The following is a 26,548-nucleotide window of genomic DNA, read 5'->3' as shown; positions in this document are numbered from 1 at the left end:
TGAAGATGGCGGTGGAGACGGCGGTGGAGATGACTCCGGGAGCAATTCCCCGTCCCGGCAGGGTGCCGGAACAGAGACTTCTGTCCCCCGAATTGGAGTTTCGCGATGTGGCGGCGCCCCTGGAGTTTTTCTGGAGTTTCGTCAAGAGGTATCGAAGTTTTAGGTCACGGCGGCTTAAATAGGCGAAGAGGCGGAGTCGGAGGGGCCACGGGGTGCCCACACACTAGGGGGGCGCCCCCCCTGGGCCGCGCCGCCCTGTGGGGTGGGGCCCCTGGCTCCCCTCTCGTCCTTCTCCGGTGCTCTGGAAGCTTCCGGGAATTATAAGGTCTTCGGTCTTGATTTCGTCCGATTCCGAAAATATTTCTTTACTAGGATTTCTGAAACCAAAAACAACAGAAAACAGCAACTCGCCTTTCGGCATCTCATCAATAGGTTAGTTCCAGAAAACGCATAAAAACGATATAAAGTGTGAACAAAACATGTAGGTATTGTCATAAAACAAGCATGGAACATCAGAAATTATAGATACGTTAGAGACGTATCAGCGTCCAGCATGACCATCCCAGGTCACCGCTGGGTTAGCCGTCTTCTACGTCTTCGTACACTACAGCTTTACCGCCAGCGTCCTCGCCTCTTCCCCGACTACGCCACCTACTTCTCCACTCCGACACCCGTCGTCGAGACTCGCCTCTACCCCGACTACACCACCTGCTCCTCTACTCCGACACCGTCGTCGAGACCTCCTATACTAGTCTACTCCGACGTGGCGCGCACTTTGTAATGTTCCCTACCCCGCACGCCCGGTACTGGCAACACCGGTACGTGCCTTCGTTCCCGACGCGTCCCCGGGCCTGGCAAGCTCGGACTGGCGCCTCTTCTTCATCGGCTTCGACGACGACCGCATCACCGCCGAGTTCTTATATGCGTACTCGGTTCTGGCAAAACCAGAGTATGCCTTCGTCCCCGACGTGCGCCTGGTTCTGGCAAAACTATGGTTCCACTTCGTCCTCGACGGCTCCGACTGCATCGACTTCGGCATCGACACCCTCTCCACGACTGCCTCGACGCGTCTCCGTCACTCTCCTCGCCCACTACGCGCTTGCGGCTTCATGTGTGGCTACCTCGACACCGGCACCCGACCACGACATCCACCACGGCACCCCCTTCGTGCGGCTACCCCGACACCGGCACCCGACCACGACATCGACCACGGCACCCCCTTCGTGCGGCTCCCTCGACCAAGGTTGCAGTACCCACGCTCTCGGCTACCTCGACATCGGCATAAAGGGCTACCACTTCGCTTGCGCCTCACCAGCCTCCTCTCCAGTCCAAGCATCCGCGACGCAACTCCGTCCACGACGCTCCCGCTACGACTGCGGGGGAGTGCCAGCCTTCTGGGGTCCACTTCGGTTTATCTCCAGTCTGACCGTCCATGACGTTCATGTTGTTCACGACGCTCCCGCTACGACTGCGGGGGAGTGTTAGAGTATACGTACGGTTTAGGTAGTCTAGGATAGAGATAGATCTTGTGTCTTGTCTTGCACTCTAAGATGATCCCTGTACGCCTATATATACTCGCTCATGAGGCTCAATAATACATCCAACATATTCCGCATATCTCTCCTCTATCCTTCAACAGTCGTCGTCCTCCCGAAGCAGTTAGCTCCCCATTAGGCGGTGCCCGCAACCTCGTCTTGAACGTCCAAGCAGCTTCGTCGAGCTCTTCCTCCCCATCGATGTCTTCCTCGCATCAACCCACGTCAATATGCTCCTTCCAATTTTGAAGTTGTAGTGCTATGATGTTTTACTGGGAAAATTAATTAATTGATCTCTTGATGTGCTCTGATGTTCTGGTAGTAATTTCAGTACCATCTGAGTAAATTTCTGAATAGAATGGTATTGAGCTCAAAACATCTCAACACATTAAAAACCCAAATTTCTAGAAGCCCAAAAGAATAGGAGAAACCAGTTTTTAGGAGCTTCTTCCCATCACAGTTTTTCCCACCGTTTTTTATAAGCTGGCTTAGAGCATCTTCAGTAGCGTCCCCCAAAGCGTCCCCAAACGGCGTCGGATTTATCGTTGGGGGACGTGTTTCCTTCGTGCCGCGCTTGGGGGACGTCGCTCCCCAACCGCGTCCCCCAAACGCGCTCCAAAACTTTAAAACACTGTATTTTTATTTTAATAGATAGAAGAAATATATAGGTAACTCTGTACTAATATTACTGTACTAATATTCAAAGCGGTGCAACATAAACAAATTACATAGAAAATTTCGAAAAAACATAAACAAATTTTATATAAAAATTTAAACTACTTCTTCTTTGATGGCCCCGCCTCGTCGTTCTCACGGTGGCGCTTCCTGCTCGTCACCTCTTCCGAAGAGGCGGTGTCGTTCGACGCGTCGGAGGAACTTGTGTCCTCCCGTTCGTCGATGGTGCTCGTCGGCTGCGCCTTCGCCTTCGCTTTCGCCTCCGCCTCCGCCTTCGCCCGGCCCTTCGTCGCCGTCACCTCCTCAGCCTCTTCCACATCCTCATCTTCATCCTCCATGGCCTCCCATTCCTCCGCGCTGTCTAGCGGCGGCGGGAAATCATCGCCGCTGCTATAGGCGCCGCAACTCTGTCCCACCAATGGCGCCATCCCGGAGACTTACCCTCGCTGTCGGTGTCTGATGGAAGCTGAGAGAGGTCGCTCATTGTGAGAGAGGAGAGGTTTCGATAAATGGCGGCCGGTTGTAGATCGGAAAGCGCATACGTATGGGTCTTATTGAGCGCGGATGAACGGCGGCGTAGATGTCGAAGAGAGCGGTGGTTGCTCTTCCGCGGAGTTCGTGCTCCATTCCGGCGGTTCGCGCGTCGATCGACACGGTTGCCAATGTGATGGTTCCCCTTCCCAGCAACTGCACCGTTGTTACGTAGGCGACGGTTGAGCGTCCGACCCGCTGACGCGTCGGGCCCGTGTCTCCATGCCTCGCTTCTCGTTCTATCCGGTGTGCCCGGAGCGTCCCCTGTGTAGCGGGGACATACAAGTTTTTATCCGGTGCGCCCAAATCCCTTTGGAAACGCTCTCTGGGGGAGGCGGTTGGCGATGCTCTTATGCATAAGCACAAGCCCAAAAAAAAATCACCCTTAGTTTTCTGGTTATGTGGGCTGATGGTTTCGAATTGGGCCGCACTAAAAGGGCCAATCCGGGCCTGTCATCATATTGTAAAATATAAAAGGGCAAGACTAATGCGGATTTGATTGGACTTTCCGGACAACGCAAAAACAGTGGAGACTGAAGAGTCAGCCAGTCAACAGATGCTGCCAACAGCTCGAAGCCTAGAACGTGGCCAGAGCATGAACGACACTGCCTCTCCAAGTAAGCCGGGAGTCAGCTGCGAGTATACATTACCAACATGCTTGTTCTGCCAACTTCATGTTGATTTTCATCTCGCGCGCATGAGCTGGCCATTGGTAAATAACTCGTTTAGCCATGTGGCTAATGACCTAACCATCTACCAAGCGTCCTTTTCACTTGTTAAGTGTCCCAGTTGATGCACAGTATATTCGAGCATCCCATGCGTGCATATACCAACAAGAATTCGGAGGAAATTAAAACTCTAGCGCATGTTTGTACGAGCATGATGCTGCATGCAGAGATCTATATGTATGTAGTAGGCACATCGGTCCAGCCAGTGTGTGCTCGCCTCACATCTTGTAGCTTAGCTAATTAAGCACTACATTTAGTAACTAGCTAGAGAGTGAGGCAGCTCTCAAGCGGTGGTAGTTTTTGCTTTGCAACTCGGGCGAGAACCAACAAGGTAGGCAATGGCGGCGAGTGAGCACCTCCTTGGCCGGCCGACGGGGTCGTCGCTGGGCATGGTCATGGCCAGCACCAGCGTCGCCGTGATGGGCTCCTTCGCCTTCGGCGTCGCGGTGAGCCTGTCTCCAAGCTGTCTGTCTCTTTTCTCCCCGTTCTTCTTGGGAACCAGAGTGGTAACAATCTGTGCGTGTGTGTGATCGGTGCTGCAGATTGGGTACTCGGCACCGACTGAGGCCGGGATCAGACAGGACCTGCAGCTCACCCTCTCCCAGGTTCGTGCACAGCTGCACACGCAAACGGGTTCTTCAGCAAAAATATTCCACGGTGATTCCTTACATGCCACTTCTGTTTTCGAAGTTGTTCTTGGTTTCTCATCACCGTTTAATGATCCGCAGTACTCGGTTTTCGGGTCGATACTAACAATCGGGGCGATGATCGGAGCGGTTGCGAGCGGGTACATTGCCGACGTTGCTGGACGAAAAGGGGTATATATATCTGTGCACCTTACGTAGAATAATCATCATTATTTATCCTCCAACTATACTTTTTTTTCAATAAAGCCTCCAAGTATACTTTGCAACTGCAAAACACAAATAACTCCTTTTTCTTCTGTATCTGCGCGTGTTGAGAGCAGGCGATGAGGGCTTCTGCTCTTTTTTGCGTTGTCGGATGGCTGGCCATCTTTCTTGCACAAGTACATCTCCATTCTTTTTCTTCTTCTACAATCACACCACTTGTCTGAATATATAGCTGATGATTGTGTCTAACTTCCAGAGTGCTGCTTCGCTTGATTTTGGGAGATTCTGCACCGGATTTGGCGTCGGAGTGTTTTCGTATGTGGTATGATACCATATGCTCGTCAGTATGCTGACATTGTTCAGCACACCGTGGGAAATACTAATCTTCCGCATAACTCTTGAACTTTACTGACAGGACTTCTTGTAACTGAATAGGTACCGGTTTTCATCGCAGAAATAGCTCCCAAGGCTCTTCGCGGGGTGCTTACAGCTCTAAACCAAGTAATTATTTTCCCTTTTATCAACACATCGAGGCCTTGCTGAACTTTTAGGAACAACTCTGAAACTGCTGCTTCAACTGCAGCTGCTGGTATGCACTGGATTATCCGTGACGTATATCGTCGGCACGATGGTGTCCTGGCGCACGCTGGCCACAGCTGGTACATACACATGGAAGATCTTATGTTAAAATCTGATTAATTTTTCTATCTAAACAAAAGTACTGACGATTTCCTCCTTTGGCATGTATACAGGACTTGTTCCATGCATAATTCTCATAGTTGGTCTCTTCTTCATTCCTGAATCCCCACGGTGGCTGGTAATTTGCTGAATGGCGTCTTTAAATTTTACTACTAGCATAATCTGTCACTCATAACAACTTAACGCCAAACGTTCACCGCAGGCAAAGGTTGGCCGGCAGAAGGAGTTTGAAATAGCACTCCAACGCCTCCGTGGAAAAAACGCAGACGTGTTCGTTGAAGCTGAAGAGATCAAGGTTTGGCACCGCAACCACAATATAGTTGTCCGGTACGCTTTTCGGTGCCGAAAATTAAGTTGCTGTCGTGGAACTGATCTACATGCAGGAATTCATCGAATCTATTGAAAGTCTTCCAAAGGCTGGAATTCAGGATCTTTTCAGAAGGTCCTACATCCGTCCTGTCATTATCGGCGTCGGTCTAATGGTTTTCCAGCAGTTTGTAGGGATAAACGGGATCCTGTTCTTTGCCAGTGAAACTTTTGTATCAGCTGGTAAATTGACAAACTCCTGGCTATGACGCATTTCATTATTTTATCAGTTCCAGAACTATGAAACTTAAGTTGTGTTGAATTAACTGCAGGATTCCCTTCAGGAAACCTAGGAACAATCTTAATGGGTTGTATCCAGGTAAAAATAATAGCAGATCATATGTCCCAATTATAATCAAATTAACCAAATTTCCTGGTAACTTTTGTTTTTTTTACTTTGTGTGGTGTCCACAATAGGCACCAATCACAGCACTTGGAGCTCTACTGATGGACAGGAGTGGGAGAAGGCCACTATTGTTGGTAAGCCGTGTACTGCAGTTTAACAGTGCACATCGAAACCAAAAATTAACATTTCGGAATTGTCTTTGTTTCCAGATTTCAACATCTGGACTCCTAGTGGGATCTCTTATGTCAGGAATATCATTCTATCTTAAGGTAACTTTCATTACATTGCAAGCTGCAGCACCCTTTATGTTTTCATTTTTAAGTACAAAAATCTAATCGAGGCAAACTATCCATTGATCGAAGATTCATGGGATATTCTCCAAGCAGGTCCCGATCATCGCACTCACCGGCATATTGGTACGCCTTAAAAAGCTTCACTTTGTTCAACCATATTGATGATGCTTATCTAAGTTTTATGTTCGTGATAAATCCTTTTCTAAATGCAAAAGGTCTACATCGCAAGCTTTTCACTAGGGATGGGTTCAGTTCCTTGGGTCATAATGTCAGAGGTAGAGTTAGCTTTCATCGTTGACAATTTCATCAAAGCGCCAAATAACTGGGAAATTGGTATGTCGACATGGACAATCGGATTTGATGCAGATATTCCCCATAAATATGAAAGGGATTGGCGGAAGCTTCGTGACTCTGGTGAACTGGTCCAGTTCAATGGCAGTTTCTTTCGCCTTCAACTTTCTCATGAGCTGGAGTTCTTCAGGTGAGTCGAAATTTCGTGTCACGAAATTATATACTTCCATTCTTGTCTAACTTTCTAATCTTGCAGGAACATTCTTCTTCTTCGCCTTTGTTTGTGCCATGGCCATTCTGTTCATTGTGAAGATCGTGCCGGAAACAAAAGGCAAGACCTTGGAAGAGATTCAGGCTTCGATAAACTGCCGCACATGAGTTGTTCAGAGGGAAAAAATAATTAGATGTATTGTTGTTTGACACGCATTTGTAGTCAATGTGTGCATCAAATCTGTAACGAAGATGCATAAGCAGCAGCCCCCCATGAAGCTTCAAAAAGATTTGCAAATGCCTCTTCTTTGTACTTAGGGCGTCTTTGATAGCTCGAATGTCTTTGGAAGCAGAAATCGATTTGATTGGTTCCCTGGTAGGCCTCCGCATTGTGGTCACTTTGATTCTTAAAGCACCACCGGACCTGACTCGGGAGCCATTCCCCTGGTGCTTGACCCGGTCGAGCGCCTCATTTGCACGTGCGGGGAAGGAGCACTTCTGCTCCGGTGCTCCTCCCGTGAAAAAAATATGGACACTAAAATACAATAATGGTGGAGATCTTTTCATAGATGTTCGTAAGAGGGCTCACGATCGTAATTTTGAGTGTAGATCCACCGTCCATACAGCCATATACAGCCCCGTATGGTCCGCCGTTGTGTTGTACCTCGTTTTATACGGTCACGTGCGTGTGCCGAAATAAAAAAATGCTATAAAGATCTTGCTTTTGTGATCTCTTCTTTTTTCATATCGTATCAATATAGACAAGTATACATGGGCTAGACATGAATTTCGGCGGATCCAACATAGGAAAAAATATCAACTATGACCCTTCAACTTAGTTTAGGGGGAGCACAGGAGTAGCCCTCGGGAAGGAGAAGGTGACGCAACGTCTCTTGGAAAAATGCGCCATAAATGCCCTCACCTCCCACTCCCTCCCTCCCCCTTCTCACTTTCACCGCCCTCGGTCACATCACATCGGCGGTTAGCGGTACCGTCGCTGAATCCACTCTGAGCGAAATGCGACATGCACAGTGACCTAGCAAGAGCAAAGGCTTCATCGACCTACACCGCGACCACGACTAATCATCTCCAATGGCGTTAAGCACAAGCACTATTCCTATCTTCTCCGATGTTCCTTTTTCGTGGATATGAATGAACAAACATGGTGGTAGAGATTCCGATGACATGCAGTGCAGATCTGTTAGGGTAACCACTAGGGTAGGGTTTCATTTGTAGATTTCTTGTGCAGCATCGATAATTTAGACATTGCAGTTATGGTTTTGGGGAATCTGGTAACGTAGCACATCAATCTTGTAGTTGGTACTTGCAGACACAGATTAAGTGCAGATCGATTTCAGATGGACGTACTATAGACGGCAATTACATAAGAGGCGGGGGGTTTTTGCATAACCATTTTTCATGACTAGTCGATACACTAGGTTAGGTCAATGCTTGCTCATTCATTGCTTGCTCATATGCTAGCTGTGCGTTTATTGTATGACTCTTTGTTAGTAGCACTAGGATGATCAACATATTTAGAAAATGTTGTGTACTACCAGAGTGGTAGTGCTTTGTAACTGCTAAATGTGTGATTATCTCAGTGACTCCTCTACGCTAAGTTCTTATGAGCCCTACATTGCTTTGCACATATGTTTTGTGTTCTTTGGTCGATGATTACAATTAGATAGCATGCAAGTACGGCAGTTGGTAATCCACATTTAGCATGTGTTGTGCATAACCAGTGGCGAAGGACGGAAAAAAATTAAGGTAGGGCAAACTTTGAATGATGCAAATACCAAATAGTCCTAAAAAGTAGTAATATCTCAATACAATTTTTTTTATTATAAGTATAATCTAAGAAACCATACCAATAATGCTAACTCAACGGCAAAGCTTTACATCTTAAAAAAATATGATGTAATTCAAATCATCAAGACGTTTGTTTATCCCTCGTTCGATGCGCAACTCGATTTTGATTATTTTTGTTGCTATAAAATTCCTTTCAGTTGTTGATGTCGTCACGGGTAAATCCTATGTCATCTTAATGGAGTAATAACGCGGTCGGAGAAAGTATTACTTGTCTTTAAAATATCTAAAAGTCTTCAATTCTACAAGTATGTATAATGAATAACTCGAGCTTATCTTCTATATACTAGGGTACATTCAATGATAAATCTCTGTAATACAAGTAATATTATTCACATTGAATCTAGAATACGAGTTTATATTTGGAGGTAAAAATAGTCTATGTTTTTGGCCTGTAATCGATTTTGCGTAGTGTTTTTACTGAAACATGCATAACTTTCTCATACGGAGTCCGTTTTCGATGTATGACCACTCAAAATTTTCAGAAAAAACACACGCATCTAAGTGTATTCATCAAAAATCAAGGTAGGGCGGCTGCCCTACCTTGCCCTACTGGGAGCTCCGCCCCTGTGCATAACCTCATTGGTAAAGCTTTGTACCTGCAAAATGGTGGATTATCTCAGTGACATGAGTTGTGACATGCACTAATACAGAAAAGCCTACTAGCCGCGTGCGAAATTGGCCTACCAATCGTGGACCCTGGCCCACGACTGCTAATTCGCCAGTGATATATGTTACCAGTCGCGTGTCCCAGCCACACGCGATAGATAGCATACTAGACGTGTGCCCGTTCTCATATTTCTATTAACCCTAATAGTAGTGTGTCATACCACACGCTACTAGTAAGTGGTGCTACTAGCGTGTCCACCTACACGTTGTTATTATATTATAGGGGTATAATCGTTATTCGCACATTGTCATTATAGTTGTCCTTTTTTTTAAAAAAAATGTGCACACCAGCTTATTCCAGATGACGTGGCAGTGCATGAGCATAGGACTAACATATATAACTCTACGAAGTATTGCATATAGGATCATCGATCACTCTTTACTCGATCTGAAGGGGAGCCACATAAGACATTCATATATACACACGATATGCATGACAATATACAACTTTGGAAACCACGATCAAAGTTTTGAAAGAACAAAGATAAAGTTTCTAACTATATAGCATAGAATGTTTCATATATACTTACAACATCTCAAGGAGGAGTGTGGAACTCTCCTTTGGCATTAATCACTTGGTGTATCAAAATGAGAACATCTGGTCGTGGAGCTTTGCTAGTGTCAGATCTGTCACGTTGCCTCCGGTCCTCGAATTTTGCCCAGGGCTTGATTTTGCCACCCATTAAAGGATCGGTGTCCTCCTTTCCCCACCTCGGCATCTTGTGGTCGTAACCATGGCTTCCGAGAGTGAGGGGACCTATGTTCATGCGACGCATGTCCAAACCCCACTGTCGCAAATCCTTGTCCTCCATTCTAGCCCAATTCTTCTTGAATGTTTCCCACTCCTCCTCCGATCGCGGAATATACCTTGTGGACCTTCGAGTAATCATCACCCTTATCCATCATTTTTTCACCCTCGTTTTCTAGCTGCTTAAGTCCCTACTAAAATTGCCGAGGGCGTGGGTGTTTACCAGATTTTTCGTGAGATGTTGATTATTGTGTGGGTACGGGAATGTGTACCGTTTGTGCAACTTTGAGATGAGGATGGCACATAAGTCTGCAATATCCCTTATGTTCTTCTGGTTGATCGAAATGGTTTCTCAAAAAATACATCCGCATTGGCCGCCATAGCTCATTGCAACTGAGGGCGGTCGAATAGGCTCACAATTAGCAAGGCTTACTTCCAAGACAGTATCTCTTGTATTGATGAGCTTGTTACGGCGCCTTTCCGTGCATTTTTTATTGAGTTTTCTACCAGTAGTGTTTCCATTGCTATCAGTGGCACAAGTGGTCATGTTGCCATTAGTGCCACTAGTTTCTTGAATAAACCGCGGCCCTGCTTCTTCCCATACTGCATTTTCTTCTTCTTGTAGCGAAGAGTTGGAACACGTCCCCTTGTCATTGTGGTCTCCCAACATCTTCAAACTAAAATTAAAATTCATATAGTAGTTAGTAACAGTAAAATTAATGGAAAAAATCGGTATGACCTTTGCTAAAAAGATGGACATACGGAGTGCCAGAAATTTGTCAAAATGGAAGTTAATCAACATTTTAGCAAAACATCAGCAACTCATATCCATACACACCAACAATCATGCATCAATCATCAAATTTTCAATAATCATCACACACCATACACTCCAAGAAATTACAATCATCATCATCATGGTGGGCCATGCAGCAGAAAACAAAACTTTTCCCTACACGGTACTCCCAAGATCTAGCCGAGGAAGAAGGCCACATGGATTACCACTAGATGCGCAGGTGCGGAACTTGATGAAGCGCGTCGGGGCAGTGCAGTCCTTGATCCTTTCCAAGCCGATCCCACCGACAGCTCGTAGATCTACGAACTCCTTCGCCTTGAAGCATCACATGTGCAACGCCTCTGCCGATATCCACACGTACGAGGAGGAGCAACGACGGTGGACTGCTAGATCTAGTACGGTGGTTGGACTGAGTGAGGCTAGGGTTTCTAACTCATGGAATGCTCTAACCGTGTCGTTAGGGCAGCATCCTCCCCACTTTATATAGGGAGTGAGTGTGGGCTTCACAACATTGCAGCCCACTCACTTGGGCCCTTTTTCGGTCACTGTGAGTCCAACTCACTGAATCGGTCCTATTCCGGTTCGAGTCCAACTCGAACTGGATCCATTTCAGTCGATCACATCCAACTGGCTCCTTACTCTAAACTGTGTGACCCTGCAGGTTCACGACCACTTAGACACGACTAAATTTACCCTTCCAAGTATCTCGTCATGGCTCTGAGTCTCACTCCTCGCTTCCATGAACACTTGGTCTCAAGTCGATAACTGGTAGCGGCTCCTAAAAGAATGTGCCAGCTCCCAAGTGATGTAAACTCATGGACACTAACATTTCAATGTGGCTTATGTCTAAGTCTTTTTTTCCTCACGATATAGCTTGTCAAGCTATAGGAGAGTTATCGCCATCCCTTTAATAGCTCAACTCTCTTCTCGATCCGTGATATGTGATTCACCCGGCTAACCCTTAGCCGATCGCCTCGGTTAACACTTAACCGAGTTGCGCATGGCCATGCTTTCTGAATCATATCATCCGATAGGGCCAGAGAATATCTCTCCAAGTGCAGGGGGGAAATCCCATCTTGGTTATCCATGTCACGCAGCTTGTTTTTTCATTCGACCCGAACTCTGCCTTTATAACGGCCTTATTATAGAACATCGTTTGACATAACCTAAGTCGGTTGATACGTCTCAAACGTATCTATAATTTTTGATGCTCCATGCTTGTTTTACACCAATTCATATATGTTTTGCTTACACTTCGATGCACTTTTAGATGATTTCCGGCACTAACCTATTAACAAGATGCCACAGTGTCTGATACGTTGCAAACCTATCTATAATTTTTGATGATCCATCCTTGTTTTACACCAATTGCTATATGTTTTGCTTATACTTCATGGAACTTTTATGAATTTTCCGGAACTAACCTATTGACAAGATGCCACAGTGCCAGTTCCCTGTTTTCTGCTGTTTTTTGTATTTCAGAAAAGTTGTACAGGAAATATTCTCGGAATTGGATAAAACAAAAACCAAAGTTCCTATTTTTCCCGAAGCAAAGACGAAGTCCAGAGGAGAGACGAAGGGGGGACACAGGGTGGCCACCCTAGCCCGCGCCTATGCATGTTGTGGTGCCACCAGGCGCCCCACCGACCTAAATCCTCCGCCTATATAAAGCTCCCGATGCAAAAACCCTAAATATACAAGCCTCCGCCCACGAAAAGTTCCGTAGCTCCGCCTTCGTCGCAGACAAGATTTGGGGGATATAAGTCTCTATTCCGGCACCCTGTCGGGACAAGGAATTGCCCCCGGAGCCATCTCCATCGACTCCACCGCCATCTCCATCGCCGTTGCTGACTCCCGTGATGAGGAGGGAGTAGTTCTCCCTCGGGGCTGAGGGCTCTACCGGTAGCTATGTGGTTTCTATCTCTCTCTCCCATGGTGTGATCTTTATGTGACCATGAGCTTTGTAATCTAGATGTCGTTACGCTATTCAAGTGGATTTTACTTATGTGATCTCCGGAGACTCCTTGTCCTACGTGTGTAAAGGTGGAGTGTGTGCACCGTGTGGGTCTCTTAGGCTATATTTCACAGAATACTTGTTCACTGAATTATGATTTGAGTTGGATATCTCTATGAAATTGTGGTGTGGTAGTGCCGCCTATGAATGCTCAAAGTGCAGCGTGGGGTGTTCATTAGTACTTGGGAATACATTTTTAAGGTTTGCTTTTGCAGACCTACGCAGTGGATTAGTGTTTGTTATCCAGCCGGATAGTCTTTCAGAGTAGCATAATAAAGTGCTTATATTTATATTCCTTTATGATATCATTGTTGAGAGTGATCACTAGTGAAAGTATGATCCATAGGCCTTGTTTCCAAACATTGAATCACCGTTATTTACTATTTTACTGCATGTTTACTTGCTACCATATTTACATCAGATTGCTATTACCACTCATATTCATCCATATCACTTTGCATTTTACTATCTCTTTGCCGAGACTTCTTGAATCTTAATTGCAGTGTTGCTTGAGAGGGATATCTTTGACCTCTACCTCTCTGGGTTCGATAAACCTTGGGTGATCCACTTAAGGGAAACTTGATATTGTTCTACAAACCTCTGCACTTGGAGGCCCAATACCGTCTACAAGCATAGAAGCGTGTGTAGACATCAAACTCTTTTATGGCACCGTTGCCGGGGAGGTAAGGTAAAAGGTACTCACATCCTCTGGCTACTAAGGGTGTGTTTGGTAGACTGGGGGAGCTCAGATATTCTCTCCTCATCCCACTTTTACCTAGGAGATCTTGTTTGTTAAACCGGCTCGGCCCAACAGAGAAACTCCCAACCAATACGGAAAAGGGGTCGCAGCCCTGCCCAGGAGCGAAGCTCAAATCGAGCTTCGCTCCTCATCCCGGCTCTGCTCGCCCGAAAACGTGCCCCCGCGAGGCGCAACTCAGCCCGAGCGCGCAGGGGTCACACGCCCCCACCTTTCTTCCTCTCCATTCTCCCCCATCTCTCTCCTTCAACAGCACAGGCGAGCCACCATGGCCTACAACCCAATCCCGTCGCCTCCGGCCGCCCGACCAAGCAGTCGCGCCCTTACCACCGTCGCTTCTTGCAGCTCCTCCGCGTCCTCGTCCACGTCGGCGTCTTCCGATGCGGCGGCGGCGGCAACCGGCGCCGGCAGGAGGGGCGTGCTCGCGCTGGGCGCGGGGTTCATGGCCTCCGCGGCGCTGCTGGGCCCGGCCGGGGACGCCGGCGCGAGGCGCGCGTTCCATGGCCTCCACGGGCGAGCCGCCATGGCCAGCACGCATGGCCAGCACGCGGGGTTCCATGGCCTCCACAGGCGAGCCGCCATGGCCCTCACCAGGCGCGGAGCAGGAGGGACTCCCCTTCCGGCGGCGGCTCCTCTCGCCGGCGACGGCTTCGCTCAACAGCGGCGACGACTTCCCTCGCCGGCGGCGACGACTTCCCTCGCCGGCGGCGACGACCAAGACCCGATTGCTTTTTAGTTTTTTGTTCAGGGACCCGATTGCTTTGATCGTTTGTATTCAGGGACCAGATTGCTTTTTATTTTTGTATAGCACAACTCAACTCATACGTGACATCCAAACAGCTTCTCAGCTGAGAAACTCTCAACACACCCGGTCTACCAAACAAGGGCAAAAATCTGAACTCACCATAGTTGAGATCAGAATAGTTGAGGGGAGAAAGACATTCTGAGCAGCCCCGGGCTACCAAACACGCCCTAAGTCTTTTAGTTGCTGGTGAGTGCTTGAAGTTATTTCCTTTAGATTTTGCAATTACATCTTTACGTTTCTTGTTTCTGTTTTCACTAGTTAGGCTTAATGGAAAACAACAACAAAAATTAGAGAGCTTTATAGTATTTATCTTGAGTTAGGACATGAGGTGTTTGAAGAGAAAATTTAAAAACCTATGGAACTTTACTCGCATGCTAATAGTAATGTTATTGGTATGAATGCTTTGAACATTATTATTGCTAATACTATGGAAAAATCTAAGCTTGGGGAAGCTAGTTTTTATGATCTTTTTAGTCCCCCAGCTTTAGAAGACAAAATTTGCTCTGATGATATTTTATCTCCCATATGTGGTAATTTTAATGATGCTTGTGATATTTTAAATCAACCTACTGAAAGTATTCCTTTCAAAATGCCTATGAAAGTTGTTGAAAAGATCATGGATGAATGTTATGCAGGGGGTGGAACAGTCCATCCAAGTGATCACTTGTTGAAATTTAAAGAACTTTGTGAGTTGTTTAAGGTTGCAGGTTTATCAAGAGAAAATGTGTTGGGGGGATGACCCTCGGTATGCCAAAGGCATGCCAAACCGGATGGTTTGAACTATCAAGATACCGGTTTAAAGGTTATTCCGGACTGTTTAGCTAGGATTTTGGCTAAGTGAATCTATACCGGTATCCCAGGAGGGGTATACCGGAATGAGCTAAGAAGGTACCGGATTACCGGGTAAAGGCTACACTGTAGCACATCGGCAAGACTGGTCAAAGATTCTCTAAGGAGCTAGAGGACAAAGATGAGCGAAGCACTTCAGCTTTAATCGAAGCTCTGAGGCAAAAGCAGATGATGACGTAAAAGGTACCGGAGGATGTCACCGCCACGATTAAAGACATACCGGCGTCACCGGTAGCCAAAGAGGCTTTGTAAAGTAGTTTGTCTAGTCAAAGATGCCATTAGGGTTTCCTAGGGTTTCTTCCCCTGTAAGCCACCCTCTCCCCTATATAAGGAGAGGGGGCACACCCTAACACGGGTACGTCCTACCTGGTTGCTGATCATCTGATCTTGTATCCAGAAACCTGTAACCTTGTATGATCATTGAATAGAAAGATCTAGAGGTGAGTTAGTTCGTGTGTTCTTCTTCTTCTACCTCTGTCCAAGGCCATGTTCATCCAGAAAGCATCCGGGAATCCTTCCGGAATCCATCCCATCCTTACCAAAACCCTCCCCCGAATCCTCTACCGCACATTCGGCCCCAACTTAAGGCATCCCATGGCATCTATCTGTTCACCACGATGACAGTTGGCGCCCACCGTGGGGCCAGCAGCTGCGCTTGCTGGAGTTCATATTCGGGCGGGCCTCCTCACCATCGCCGGCGAGCGTGTTGTCACCGCGCTCGTAGACCGCGTCCTCGCCATGGACTTCATCAACGACAACACGGGCTGCTTCGCCAACGGAGGTAAGTTCCCCAAGAACGGTCGCATCATCGAGTTCGGGAGCTTCCGCGTCTACTATGGCACCGTCCCCGAGCGCCAGTGCCTCTCGCCGGTGCTGGTGGCTCCAGACCCGCCAAGGTCTGCGCTTCGCAGCGGCCGCGCCGCCGGCAGCGTCGAGGTGCTGGTGGTTGGCGCGGCTGACGCCGGCAAAGGAGCTGCGGCGGAAGGCGCAGGACAAACGAAGTCCACGCGCACGGCCAAGCCGCCGACCGAGCGCGACCAAGCGGTTGCGGGTGCATCTGCAGGGCCACCGGAGACTCCTCTCCAAGCAGCCATGAATGTGCTGGCGACGCCCATCGCGCAGAACCTCGATCCAGCAGCGGCTCGGGCGGAGCTGGAGGCACAACAACAGAAGCTGCTCTTAGCAGGTGCAGACATCATCCGGACGCAGCACGAGATGAACCTAACCCTACGTGAGTATAACGCTGCCCATGGCTTTGCTTCTGTTAGCGCTCAGGCAGCCAGGATACCGGAAAACCGGCTTAGAGCTCGCAATCTAGATCAGGATTTGCGTAAGGAGATCCTTGCCGGAAAAAGTACCTCCGCATCTTTGAGCATTGTAGAGAAACCTAAGTACAGTAGCCCGGTTAAAACCATAAAAGCTGCTAGGGCTGCAGTAGAGCTGTGTGAATCACTTACCGGAGATGCTTTAGCAAAACAGCAAGATCGTGTTAGGGAGTTACTTGACATGATTCAGGAACAAAATGCTGAGCTCGCTAGAGAAAACAAAGCTGCGGCTTCAAAATCTGTGCGTTCTACAAAGAATGCCGGAAGCAAGTCCCATGGGCAGGAATCGTCCCCCCATCCGGACAAGAGAAAAGAAAAAGAAGTAAATGCGCAGCAAATGACTGTGTATGATCCAGTGCTTGCCGGAAAACAACAAGCCGGGCGACACGAGGCCGGTAGAAAGAACCAAGGAGCAGCACGCGATTATGCCGGAAAGGGCTATGCCGGTAGAGAAGAAAGCAGGCAAAACTATCGCGCGGCAAGAGCGGCGTATGTGGAAGAGGAAATGCCTCCGGCAAGGTACCGGTAGGCAAGGGCCGCGGTACCGGAACGTTACGATGAAGCTGATTCAGGAACTGAAAAAATTGCAACCTACCGGAACCCTTTGGGGGCACGGTTAGGAGAAAGATGCCTACCAGACCGGGATGCGAGTCACAGGCTGGATAGGGTATACTTGTCTGAAATGATCGAGGCAGAAGGTCCTCCGGGTCCAAAATGCTTTGGCCCACAAATCATGAGGGAGGAACCACCGGTTCGCAATTTCCAGTTACCCCGTGACACAAAAACATATGATGGCACCACCAAGCCGGAGGACTGGCTGGCGGACTATGTGACCGCAGTTTATGTTGCTGGTGGCAGAGGAACCGTAACAGGCGGGGGAAACCGGCGCTGGGCCGTAAGAATCGTGCCATCTTTCCTGGTAGGACCGACACGTATTTGGCTTAACAACTTGCCGGCAGGAAGCATAAATGGCTAGCTGGACTTCGAGGAAGCTTTCGTGAGCAACTTCAGCAGCACGTACCGAAGGCCAAACAGGCCGCAGCAGCTCGCCCTGTGCGTGCAGCGCTAGAATAAGACAGATCGGGATTATCTGACCCGGTGGAACTCCATAAGAAACTCTTGTGAAGGAGTAATCGAGGCACAGGCCATTGCTTGGTTTTGCAATGGATGCAGAAGAGGTTCACCGTTGTGGCAAAAGCTGCAGCGAAACATGCCGTTAACATTGGCGGAAATGATACGTGTGGAAGATAACTACGCATTGGGAGACCCAATGCAACCGGCAGTACAAGCTGATCCGGCGCAAACAAACCAACCACGCCAAGATCAATACCGGGATAACCGGTAAAACAAAAGAAGGGAAGATTTTCCGGATCGGAGGTATGGTCCGCAGCAAGTAGCCGCGGTACAAGATAACTCCGGCGCCAGCGGAAGCCAGAGGCAAAAAACCGGATCACAGCCATGGGCGGGTCCTAAAAAACAATGGGTTGAAAAGAAGCCGTGGGGCGAGAAAAACAATTGGCAAGAACATGCAAGATACACCATGTAATCAGCAATGGAACAACCATGCCGGTTTCATACTCCGAATCCGGTGAAGCCGGCAAACCATTTGACAAAAGATTGTTCCTGGATCAAATACTTGATGTTGAAAGGTGCGGTAAAAGATGTGCAAGCACAAGGCTGTACTACGATACTACCACCATCGCAGGACATCTTGCGGCAACAACTACCACCGCCACCACCGCTTACCGGAGCAAATGCTCTACCGGTACAGCCTCAGCCAAACCGGCAGCAGCACCAGCAAGTTCATCAGGTGGGAGACGGCAATGGCCAACCGCCACCGCCGGCGCCTTTGGGCCGGAATGTTTACCATGATCCGGACTTGTGTTGTGTTGTGTTCGTTATTGAGCCAACAGACAAGCAAAGCGTGCATCATCGTTCCATGGAAGTGAACGCGGTGATGCCGGCATTTCCGAAATACATACTGTGGTCAGATCAGGAGATTGCCTGGTCGTTCAAGGATCACCCAAAGATAATGCCAAATCCGGGTGGCAATGCTCTTGTTGTGGACCCAACCATGCATGGGCCAACGACTCGAGTCAAGTTCAGCAAAGTGCCGATAGACAATGGCAGCAGCATAAATATCATCTACCGGCACACCATGCGTACACTGGGGATAACAGAAAACATGCTACAACCAACTCACACTACTTTTCACGGAATCGTTCCGGGGCTGTCCTGTTCGCCCATGGGAAAAGTCCGGGTGGATGTATCATTCGGAGGGCGTGATAATTGCCGGGTGGAAAACCTTTTGCTCGAGGTGGTAGACTTGGATAGCCCCTATCATGCACTGCTGGGGAGACCGGCATTGGCGGCGTTCATGGCCTCAACGCATACGGCGTATCTCAAGATGAAGATGCCGGCACCCCGTGGACCCTTAACCGTGGTGGGAAACTATAAAATCTCACTGGAAACCGCTTCTGCAGGATCAAATCTAGCAGAATCGCTGGTAATCGTAGAGGAAAAAAGAAGGATGCAAACTGCAGTTGCGCTAGCTCAGTCCTCACAGCTGAGCTTAGCGGCAATGAGTGGTAACTTGGGCACACCGGCATTCAAGCCGACCAAGGAGACAAAAGACATTGTGCTGGACCCGGCATACCCTGAGCATACCGTTCGTATCGGTGCTGGCCTAAATGAGGCATAGGAAAGCGCGCTCGTCAACTTCCTCCGTGAGAATTGGAATATCTTTGTCTGGTCTACGGATGACTTGGTAGGTGTTCCGAGGGAGTTGGCTGAGCACTCTATGAATGTCCGGAAGGATGCAAAGCCGGTGCGACAACCCTTACGCCAGTTCGCTGAAGACAGGAGGAAGATCATTGGAGAAGAAGTGACAAAACTATTGGTTGCCGGTTTCATCGTGGAAGTACTGCATATCGAGTGGCTAGCCAATCCGGTGCTGGCCGAGAAGAAAAAAGAGGAGGAACCCAAAGCTCCAAAGGTGTGGCGCATGTGCATCGATGATACGTCTCAAACGTATCTATAATTTATTATGTTGCATGCTAGTTTTATGACAATACTCACATGTTTTATATACACTTTATATCATTTTGATGAATTTTCCAGCACTAACCTATTAACAAGATGCCGAAGCGCTAGTTCCTGTTTTCTGCTGTTTTTGGTTTCGTAAATCCTACACGGAAATATTCTCGGAATTGGATGAAACAAAAGCACACGGTCGTATTTTCCACGAAGCCTTCCGGAAGTCCGAAGAGGAGACGAAGAGGGGCGGCGAGGCGGCCACACCCTAGGGGGCGCGGCCCCACCCCTGGCCGCGCCGCCCTATGGGGTGGGCCCATCGAGCGTCCCCCGACTCTGCCCCTTCGCCTATTTATTCTCTCTGTCGCGAAAACCATAGTACCGAGAGCCACGATACGAGAAAAGTTACTGTGACGCCGCCGCCGCTAATCCCATCTCGGGGGATTCAGGAGATCGCCTCCGGCACCCTGCTGAAGAGGGGAATGATACGTCTCAAACGTATCTATAATTTCTTATGTTCCATGCTACTTTTATGATGATACTCACATGTTTTATACACATTATATGTCATTATTATGCGTTTTCCGGAACTAACCTATTAACGAGATGCCGAAGGGCCGAGTCTGTCGTTTTACTGCTGTTTTTGGTTTCAGAAATCCTAGTAAGGAAATATTCTCGGAATCGGACGAAATCAACGCCCAGCATCTTAGAAATCCACAAAGCTTCCAGAACACCCGAGAGCTACTAGAGGGGAGCCTTGGTGGGCCCACACATGGGGCCGGCGCGGCCAAGGAGCCAGGCGTGCCGCCCTACTGTGTGGTGACCCCGTCAGCCTTCCGACTCCGCCTCTTCGCCTATTTAAAGGTCCCTGACCTAAAACCTCGAGACGGAAAAGCCACGGTACGAGAAACCTTCCAGAGCCGCCGCCATCGCGAAGCCAAGATCTGGGGGATATGGAGTCTCTGTTCCGGCACGCCGCCGGGACGAGGAAGTGCCCCGGAAGGCATCTCCATCGACACCACCGCCATCTCCATCAACAGCTGCTTGTCTCCCATGAGGAGGGAGTAGTTTTCCATCAAGGCTAAGGGCTGTACTGGTAGCTATGTGGTTAATCTCTCTCCTATGTACTTCAATACAATGATCTCATGAGCTGCCTTACATGATTGAGATTCATATGAGTTTTGTATCACTATTCATCTATGTGTTACTCTAGTGATGTTATTAAAGTACTCTATTCCTCCTCCATGGTGTAACGGTGACGAGTGTGTGCATCATGTAGTACTTGGCGTAGGTTATGATTGTAATCTCTTGTAGATTATGAAGTTAATTATTGCTATGATAGTATTGATGTGATCTATTCCTCCTTCATAGTGTGATGGTGACGAGTGTGCATGCTATGTTAGTACTTGGTGTAATTGCAATGCTCTATCATGCACTCTAAGGTTATTTAAATATGAACATCGAATGTTGTGGAGCTTGTTAACTCCGGCATTGAGGTGCTCTTGTAGCCCTACGCAATTAGTGGTGTTCATCATCCAACAAGAGAGTGTAGAGTGGTTTTATTATGCGATCAATGTTGAGAGTGTCCACTAGTGAAAGTATGATCCCTAGGCCTTGTTTCCAAACATCGAATCTCCGTTTATTTACTGTACATGTTGCATGTTTACTCGCTGCCATATTTTATCCAGATTGTTATTACCACTCATACACATCCATACTACTTGTATTTCACCATCTCTTCGCCGAACTAGTGCACCTATACATCTGACAAGTGTATTAGGTGTGTTGGGGACACAAGAGACTTCTTGTATCGTGATTGCAGGGGTTGCTTGAGAGGGATATCTTTGACCTCTTCCTCCCTGAGTTCGATAAACCTTGGGTGATCCACTTAAGGGAAACTTGCTGCTGTTCTACAAACCTCTGCTCTTGGAGGCCCAACACTGTCTACAAGAATAGAAGCACTCGTAGACATCAAGCACTTTTACAGCGCCGTTGCTTGGGGAGGAAAGGTAAAAGGCACTCATACTCCGGTCCCAGGTAACTAAGTACTTTTCTGTTGCCGTTGTGTGTGTGCTTGAAGCTATTTCCTTTAGATCCTGCAATTGCATCTTTTTGTTTCTTGTTAAACACTAGTAAGGCATAATGGAAAACATCTGTGAGCTTTTTGTACTATTTCCTGAGTCAAGACATGAATGGTTTAATGCGAAAATTTAAAAACCTATGGAACCTTATTTGCATGCTAGTAGCAATGATATTAGTATGAATGCTTTGAACACCATTGTTGCTAATGATATGGAAAATGCTAAGCTTGGGGAAGCTGGTTTTCATGATCTTTTTAGTCCCCCAAGCATTGAGGAGAAAATTTTCTTTGATGATACTTTGCCTCCTATTTATGATGATTATAATGATAGTGGTCTTTTGGTGCCACCTACTATGGAGAGTAAATTTTATTATGATTATACTATGCCTCCTACACTTGATGAGAATAATAATGATAGCTACTTTGTAGAATTTGCTCCCACTACAATTAATAAGAATGACTATGCTTATGTTGGGAGTAGTAATAATTTTATGCATGAGACTCATGATAAGAATGTTTCATTTGATAGTTATATTGTTGAGTTTGCTCATGATGCTACTGGATATTATTATGAGAGAGGAAAATATGGTTGTAGAAATTTTCATGTTACTAAAACGCCTCTCTATATGCTGAAATTTTTGAAGTTACACTTGTTTTATCTTTCTATGCTTGTTGCATTATGCCTACATGACTTGTTTATTTACAATATTCCTTTTCATAGGAAGTGGGTTAGACTTAAATGTGTTTTGAATTTGCTTCTTGAAGCTCTCTTTTGCTTCAACTTTTATTTCTTGGGAGTGCATCATTAAAACTGCTGAGCCCATCTTAATGGCTATAAAGAAAGCACTTCTTGGGAGATAACCCATGTCTTTATTTTACTACAGTACTTTTTTTTATATTTGAGTCTTGGAAGTTGTTACTACTGTAGCAACCTCTCCTTATCTTACTTTATTGCATTGTTGTGCCAAGTAAAGTCTTTGATAGTAAAGTCAATACTAGATTTGGATTCTAGCGTGAAACATATTTCTTGTCTGTCACGAATTTGGATATGATTCTCTGTAGGTAACTCAGAAAAATCTGCCAATTTACGTGAGTGATCCTCAGATATGTACGCAACTTTCATTCAATTTGGGCATTTTCATCCGAGCAAGTCTGGTGCCTCTTTAAAATTCGTCTTTACGGACTATTCTGTTTTGACAGATTCTGCCTTTTATTTCGCATTGCCTCTTTCGCTGTGTTGGATGGATTTCTTTGTTCCAGTAACTTCCAGTAGCTTTGAGCAATGTCCAGAAGTGTTAAGAATGATTATGTCATCTCTGAACATGTGAATTTTTGATCATGCACTAACCCTCTAATGAGTTTGTTTTGAGTTTGGTGTGGAGGAAGTTTTCAAGGGTCAAGAGAGGAGGATGATACAATATGATCAAGAAGAGTGAAAAGCTCTAAGCTTGGGGATTCCCCGTGGTTCATCCCTGCATATTTCAAGAAGACTCAAGCATCTAAGCTTGGGGATGCCCAAGGCATCCCCTTCTTCATCGACAACTTATCAGGTTTCTTCTCTTGAAACTATATTTTTATTCGGTCACATCTTATGTGCTTTACTTGGAGCGTCTGTGTGCTTTTATTTCCGTTTTGTTATTTTCATTCTCTGAATAAATGTTTGTGTGGGAGAGAGACATGCTCCGCTGGTTCATATGAACACACGTGTTCTTAGCTTTTAATGTTCATGGCGAAGGTTGAAACTGCTTCGTTAATTGTTATATGGTTGGAAACGGAAAATGCCGCATGTGGTAAATGGTATAATATCTTGAATAATTTGATACTTGGCAATTGTTGTGCTCATATAGATCATGTTTAAGCTCTTGCATCATGTACTTTGCACCCATTAATGAAGAATTACATAGAGCTTGTTAAAATCTGGTTTGCATGATTAGTTTCTCTAGAGTCTAGATATTTTACGGTTAAGGTGTTTGAACAACAAGGAGACGATGTAAAGTCTTATAATGCTTGCAATATGTTCATATGTGAGTCTTGCTGCACCGTTTTATACTTGAGTTTGCTTCAAACAACCTTGCTAGCCTAGCCTTGTATTGAGAGGAATTCTTCTCGTGCATCCAAATCCTTGAGCCAAAAACTATGCCATTTGTGTCCACCATACCTACCTACCACATGGTATTTCTCCGCCATTCCAAAGTAAATTACTTGAGTGCTACCTTTAAAATTCTATTCTTTGTCTTTGCAATATATAGCTCATGGGACAAATAGCTTAAAAACTATTGTGGTGAAGAATATGTACTTATGTGTCTTATTTCTTAATAAGTTGCTTGTTGAGCGGTAACCATGTTTACGGGGACGCCATCAACTCTTTTACCTTTGTTGAATATCATGTGAGTTGCTATGCATGTTCGTCTTGTACGAAGTAAGGGCGATTTTCATGATCAAATGGTTTGAGTATGCATATCGTTAGAGAAGAACATTGGGCCGCTAACTAAAGCCATGATTCATGGTGGAAGTTTCAGTGTGGACAACTAATCCTCAATCTCTTATGATAATATTAATTGTTGTTGAATGCTTATGCATTGAAGAGGAGTCCATTATCTGTTGTCTATGTTGTCCCGGTATGGATGTCTAAGTTGAGAATAATCAAAAGCGAGAAATCCAATGCGAGCTTTCTCCTTGAGACCTTTGTACGAGGCGGCATAGAGGTACCCCTTTGTGACACTTGGTTGAAACATATGCTATGCAATGATAATCCATGTTAATCCAAGCTAATTAGGACAAGGTGCGAGCACTATTGGTATACTATGCATGAGGCTTGCAACTTATAAGATGTCTTATACATAACACATATGCTTTATTACTACCGTTGACAAAATTGTTTCTTGTTTTCAAAATGAAAAGCTCTAGCACAAATATAGTAATCAATGCTTCCTCTGCGAAGGGCCTATTTTCTACTTTATTGTTGAGTCGGTTGCCTATTCTTTCTATCCCAGAAGCAAACACTTGTGTCAACCGTGCATTGATTCTTACATGTTTACTTATTGCACTTGTTATATTGCTTTGTGTTGACAATTATCCATGAGATATACATGTTGAAGTTGAAAGCAACCGCTGAAACTTATATCTTCCTTTGTGTTGCTTCAATGCCTTTACTTCGAATCTATTGCTTTATGAGTAACTCTTATGCAAGTCTTATTGATGCTTGTCTTGAAAGTATTATTCATGAAAAGTCTTTGCTATATGGTTCATTTGTTTACTCATTATCTTCATCATTGCTTCGAATCGCTGCATTCATCTCATATGCTTTACAATAGTATTGATCAAGATTATGATAGCATGTCACTTCAGAAATTATCTTTGTTATCGTTTACCTACTCGAGGGCGAGTAGGAACTAAGCTTGGGGATGCTTGATACGTCTCAAACGTATCTATAATTTCTTATGTTCCATGCTACTTTTATGATGATACTCACATGTTTTATACACATTATATGTCATTATTATGCGTTTTCCAAAACTAACCTATTAACGAGATGCCGAAGGGCCAATTGCTGTTTTCTGCTGTTTTTGGTTTCAGAAATCCTAGTAAGGAAATATTCTCGGAATCGGACGAAATCAACGCCCAACATCTTAGAAATCCACGAAGCTTCCAGAACACCCGAGAGCTACCAGAGGGGAGCCCTGGTGGGCCCACACATGGGGCCGGCGTGGCCAAGGAGCCAGGCGCGCCGCCCTACTGTGTGGTGGCCCCGTCAGCCTTCCGACTCCGCCTCTTCGCCTATTTAAAGGTCCCTGACCTAAAACCTCGAGACGGAAAAGCCACGGTACGAGAAACCTTCCAGAGCCGCCGCCATCGCGAAGCCAAGATCTGGGGGACAGGAGTCTCTGTTCCGGCACGCCGCCGGGACGGGGAAGTGCCCCGGAAGGCATCTCCATCGACACCACCGCCATCTCCATCAACGCTGCTTGTCTCCCATGAGGAGGGAGTAGTTCTCCATCAAGGCTAAGGGCTGTACCGGTAGCTATGTGGTTAATCTCTCTCCTATGTACTTCAATACAATGATCTCATGAGCTGCCTTACATGATTGAGATTCATATGAGTTTTGTATCACTATTCATCTATGTGTTACTCTAGTGATGTTATTAAAGTACTCTATTCCTCCTCCATGGTGTAACGGTGACAGTGTGTGCATCATGTAGTACTTGGCGTAGGTTATGATTTTAATCTCTTGTAGATTATGAAGTTAATTATTGCTATGATAGTATTGATGTGATCTATTCCTCCTTCATAGTGTGATGGTGACAGTGTGCATGATATGTTGGTACTTGGTGTAATTGCAATAATCTATCATGCACTCTAAGGTTATTTAAATATGAACATCGAATGTTGTGGAGCTTGTTAACTCCGGCATTGAGGTGCTCTTGTAGCCCTACGCAATTAGTGGTGTTCTTCATCCAACAAGAGAGTGTAGAGTGGTTTTATTATGTGATCAATGTTGAGAGTGTCCACTAGTGAAAGTATGATCCCTAGGCCTTGTTTCCAAACATCGAATCTCCGTTTATTTACTGTTCTGTTGCATGTTTACTCGCTGCCATATTTTATCCAGATTGTTATTACCACTCATACACATCCATACTACTTGTATTTCACCATCTCTTCGCCGAACTAGTGCACCTATACATCTGACAAGTGTATTAGGTGTGTTGGGACACAAGAGACTTCTTGTATCGTGATTGCAGGGTTGCTTGAGAGGGATATCTTTGACCTCTTCCTCCCTGAGTTCGATAAACCTTGGGTGATCCACTTAATGGAAACTTGCTGCTGTTCTACAAACCTCTGCTCTTGGAGGCCCAACACTGTCTACAAGAATAGAAGCACCCGTAGACATCAGGGAATCATCACCGGAGGACTCTACATCATCATGTCCGCCTCCGGATTGATGCGTGAGTATTTCATCTTTGGACTATGGGTCCATAGCAGTAGCTAGATGGTTGTCTTCTCCTCTTATGCTATCACGTTTAGATCTTGTGAGCTGCCTATCATGATCAAGATCGTCTATTTGTAATGCTACATGTTGTGTT

The 26,548-nt window shown here is 46.3% G+C and overlaps 1 protein-coding gene across 1 annotated transcript; it reads left to right on the top strand.

Annotated features, from left to right (window-relative positions):
• The first annotated feature begins 3,852 nt into the window (after positions 1 to 3,852).
• On the top strand, positions 3,853 to 6,693 carry LOC124699033 (sugar transporter ERD6-like 16). Its single transcript, XM_047231404.1, has 17 exons — positions 3,853 to 3,915; positions 4,012 to 4,074; positions 4,198 to 4,287; positions 4,437 to 4,496; positions 4,577 to 4,642; positions 4,756 to 4,821; positions 4,904 to 4,979; positions 5,073 to 5,137; positions 5,222 to 5,314; positions 5,403 to 5,568; positions 5,658 to 5,704; positions 5,803 to 5,865; positions 5,941 to 6,000; positions 6,094 to 6,147; positions 6,240 to 6,299; positions 6,391 to 6,505; positions 6,572 to 6,693. The coding sequence occupies exons 1-17, from the start codon at positions 3,859 to 3,861 to the stop codon at positions 6,691 to 6,693; spliced, it is 1,323 nt and encodes a 440-aa protein (XP_047087360.1). The 5' UTR covers positions 3,853 to 3,858.
• Positions 6,694 to 26,548: the final 19,855 nt, after the last annotated feature.

This window comes from Lolium rigidum, chromosome 3 (genome assembly GCF_022539505.1).
Source record: "Lolium rigidum isolate FL_2022 chromosome 3, APGP_CSIRO_Lrig_0.1, whole genome shotgun sequence".
Taxonomy (NCBI): Eukaryota; Viridiplantae; Streptophyta; class Magnoliopsida; order Poales; family Poaceae; genus Lolium; species Lolium rigidum.
Note: the sequence above shows the minus strand (reverse complement) of the source record. Positions and strands in the feature narration are given on the sequence as shown.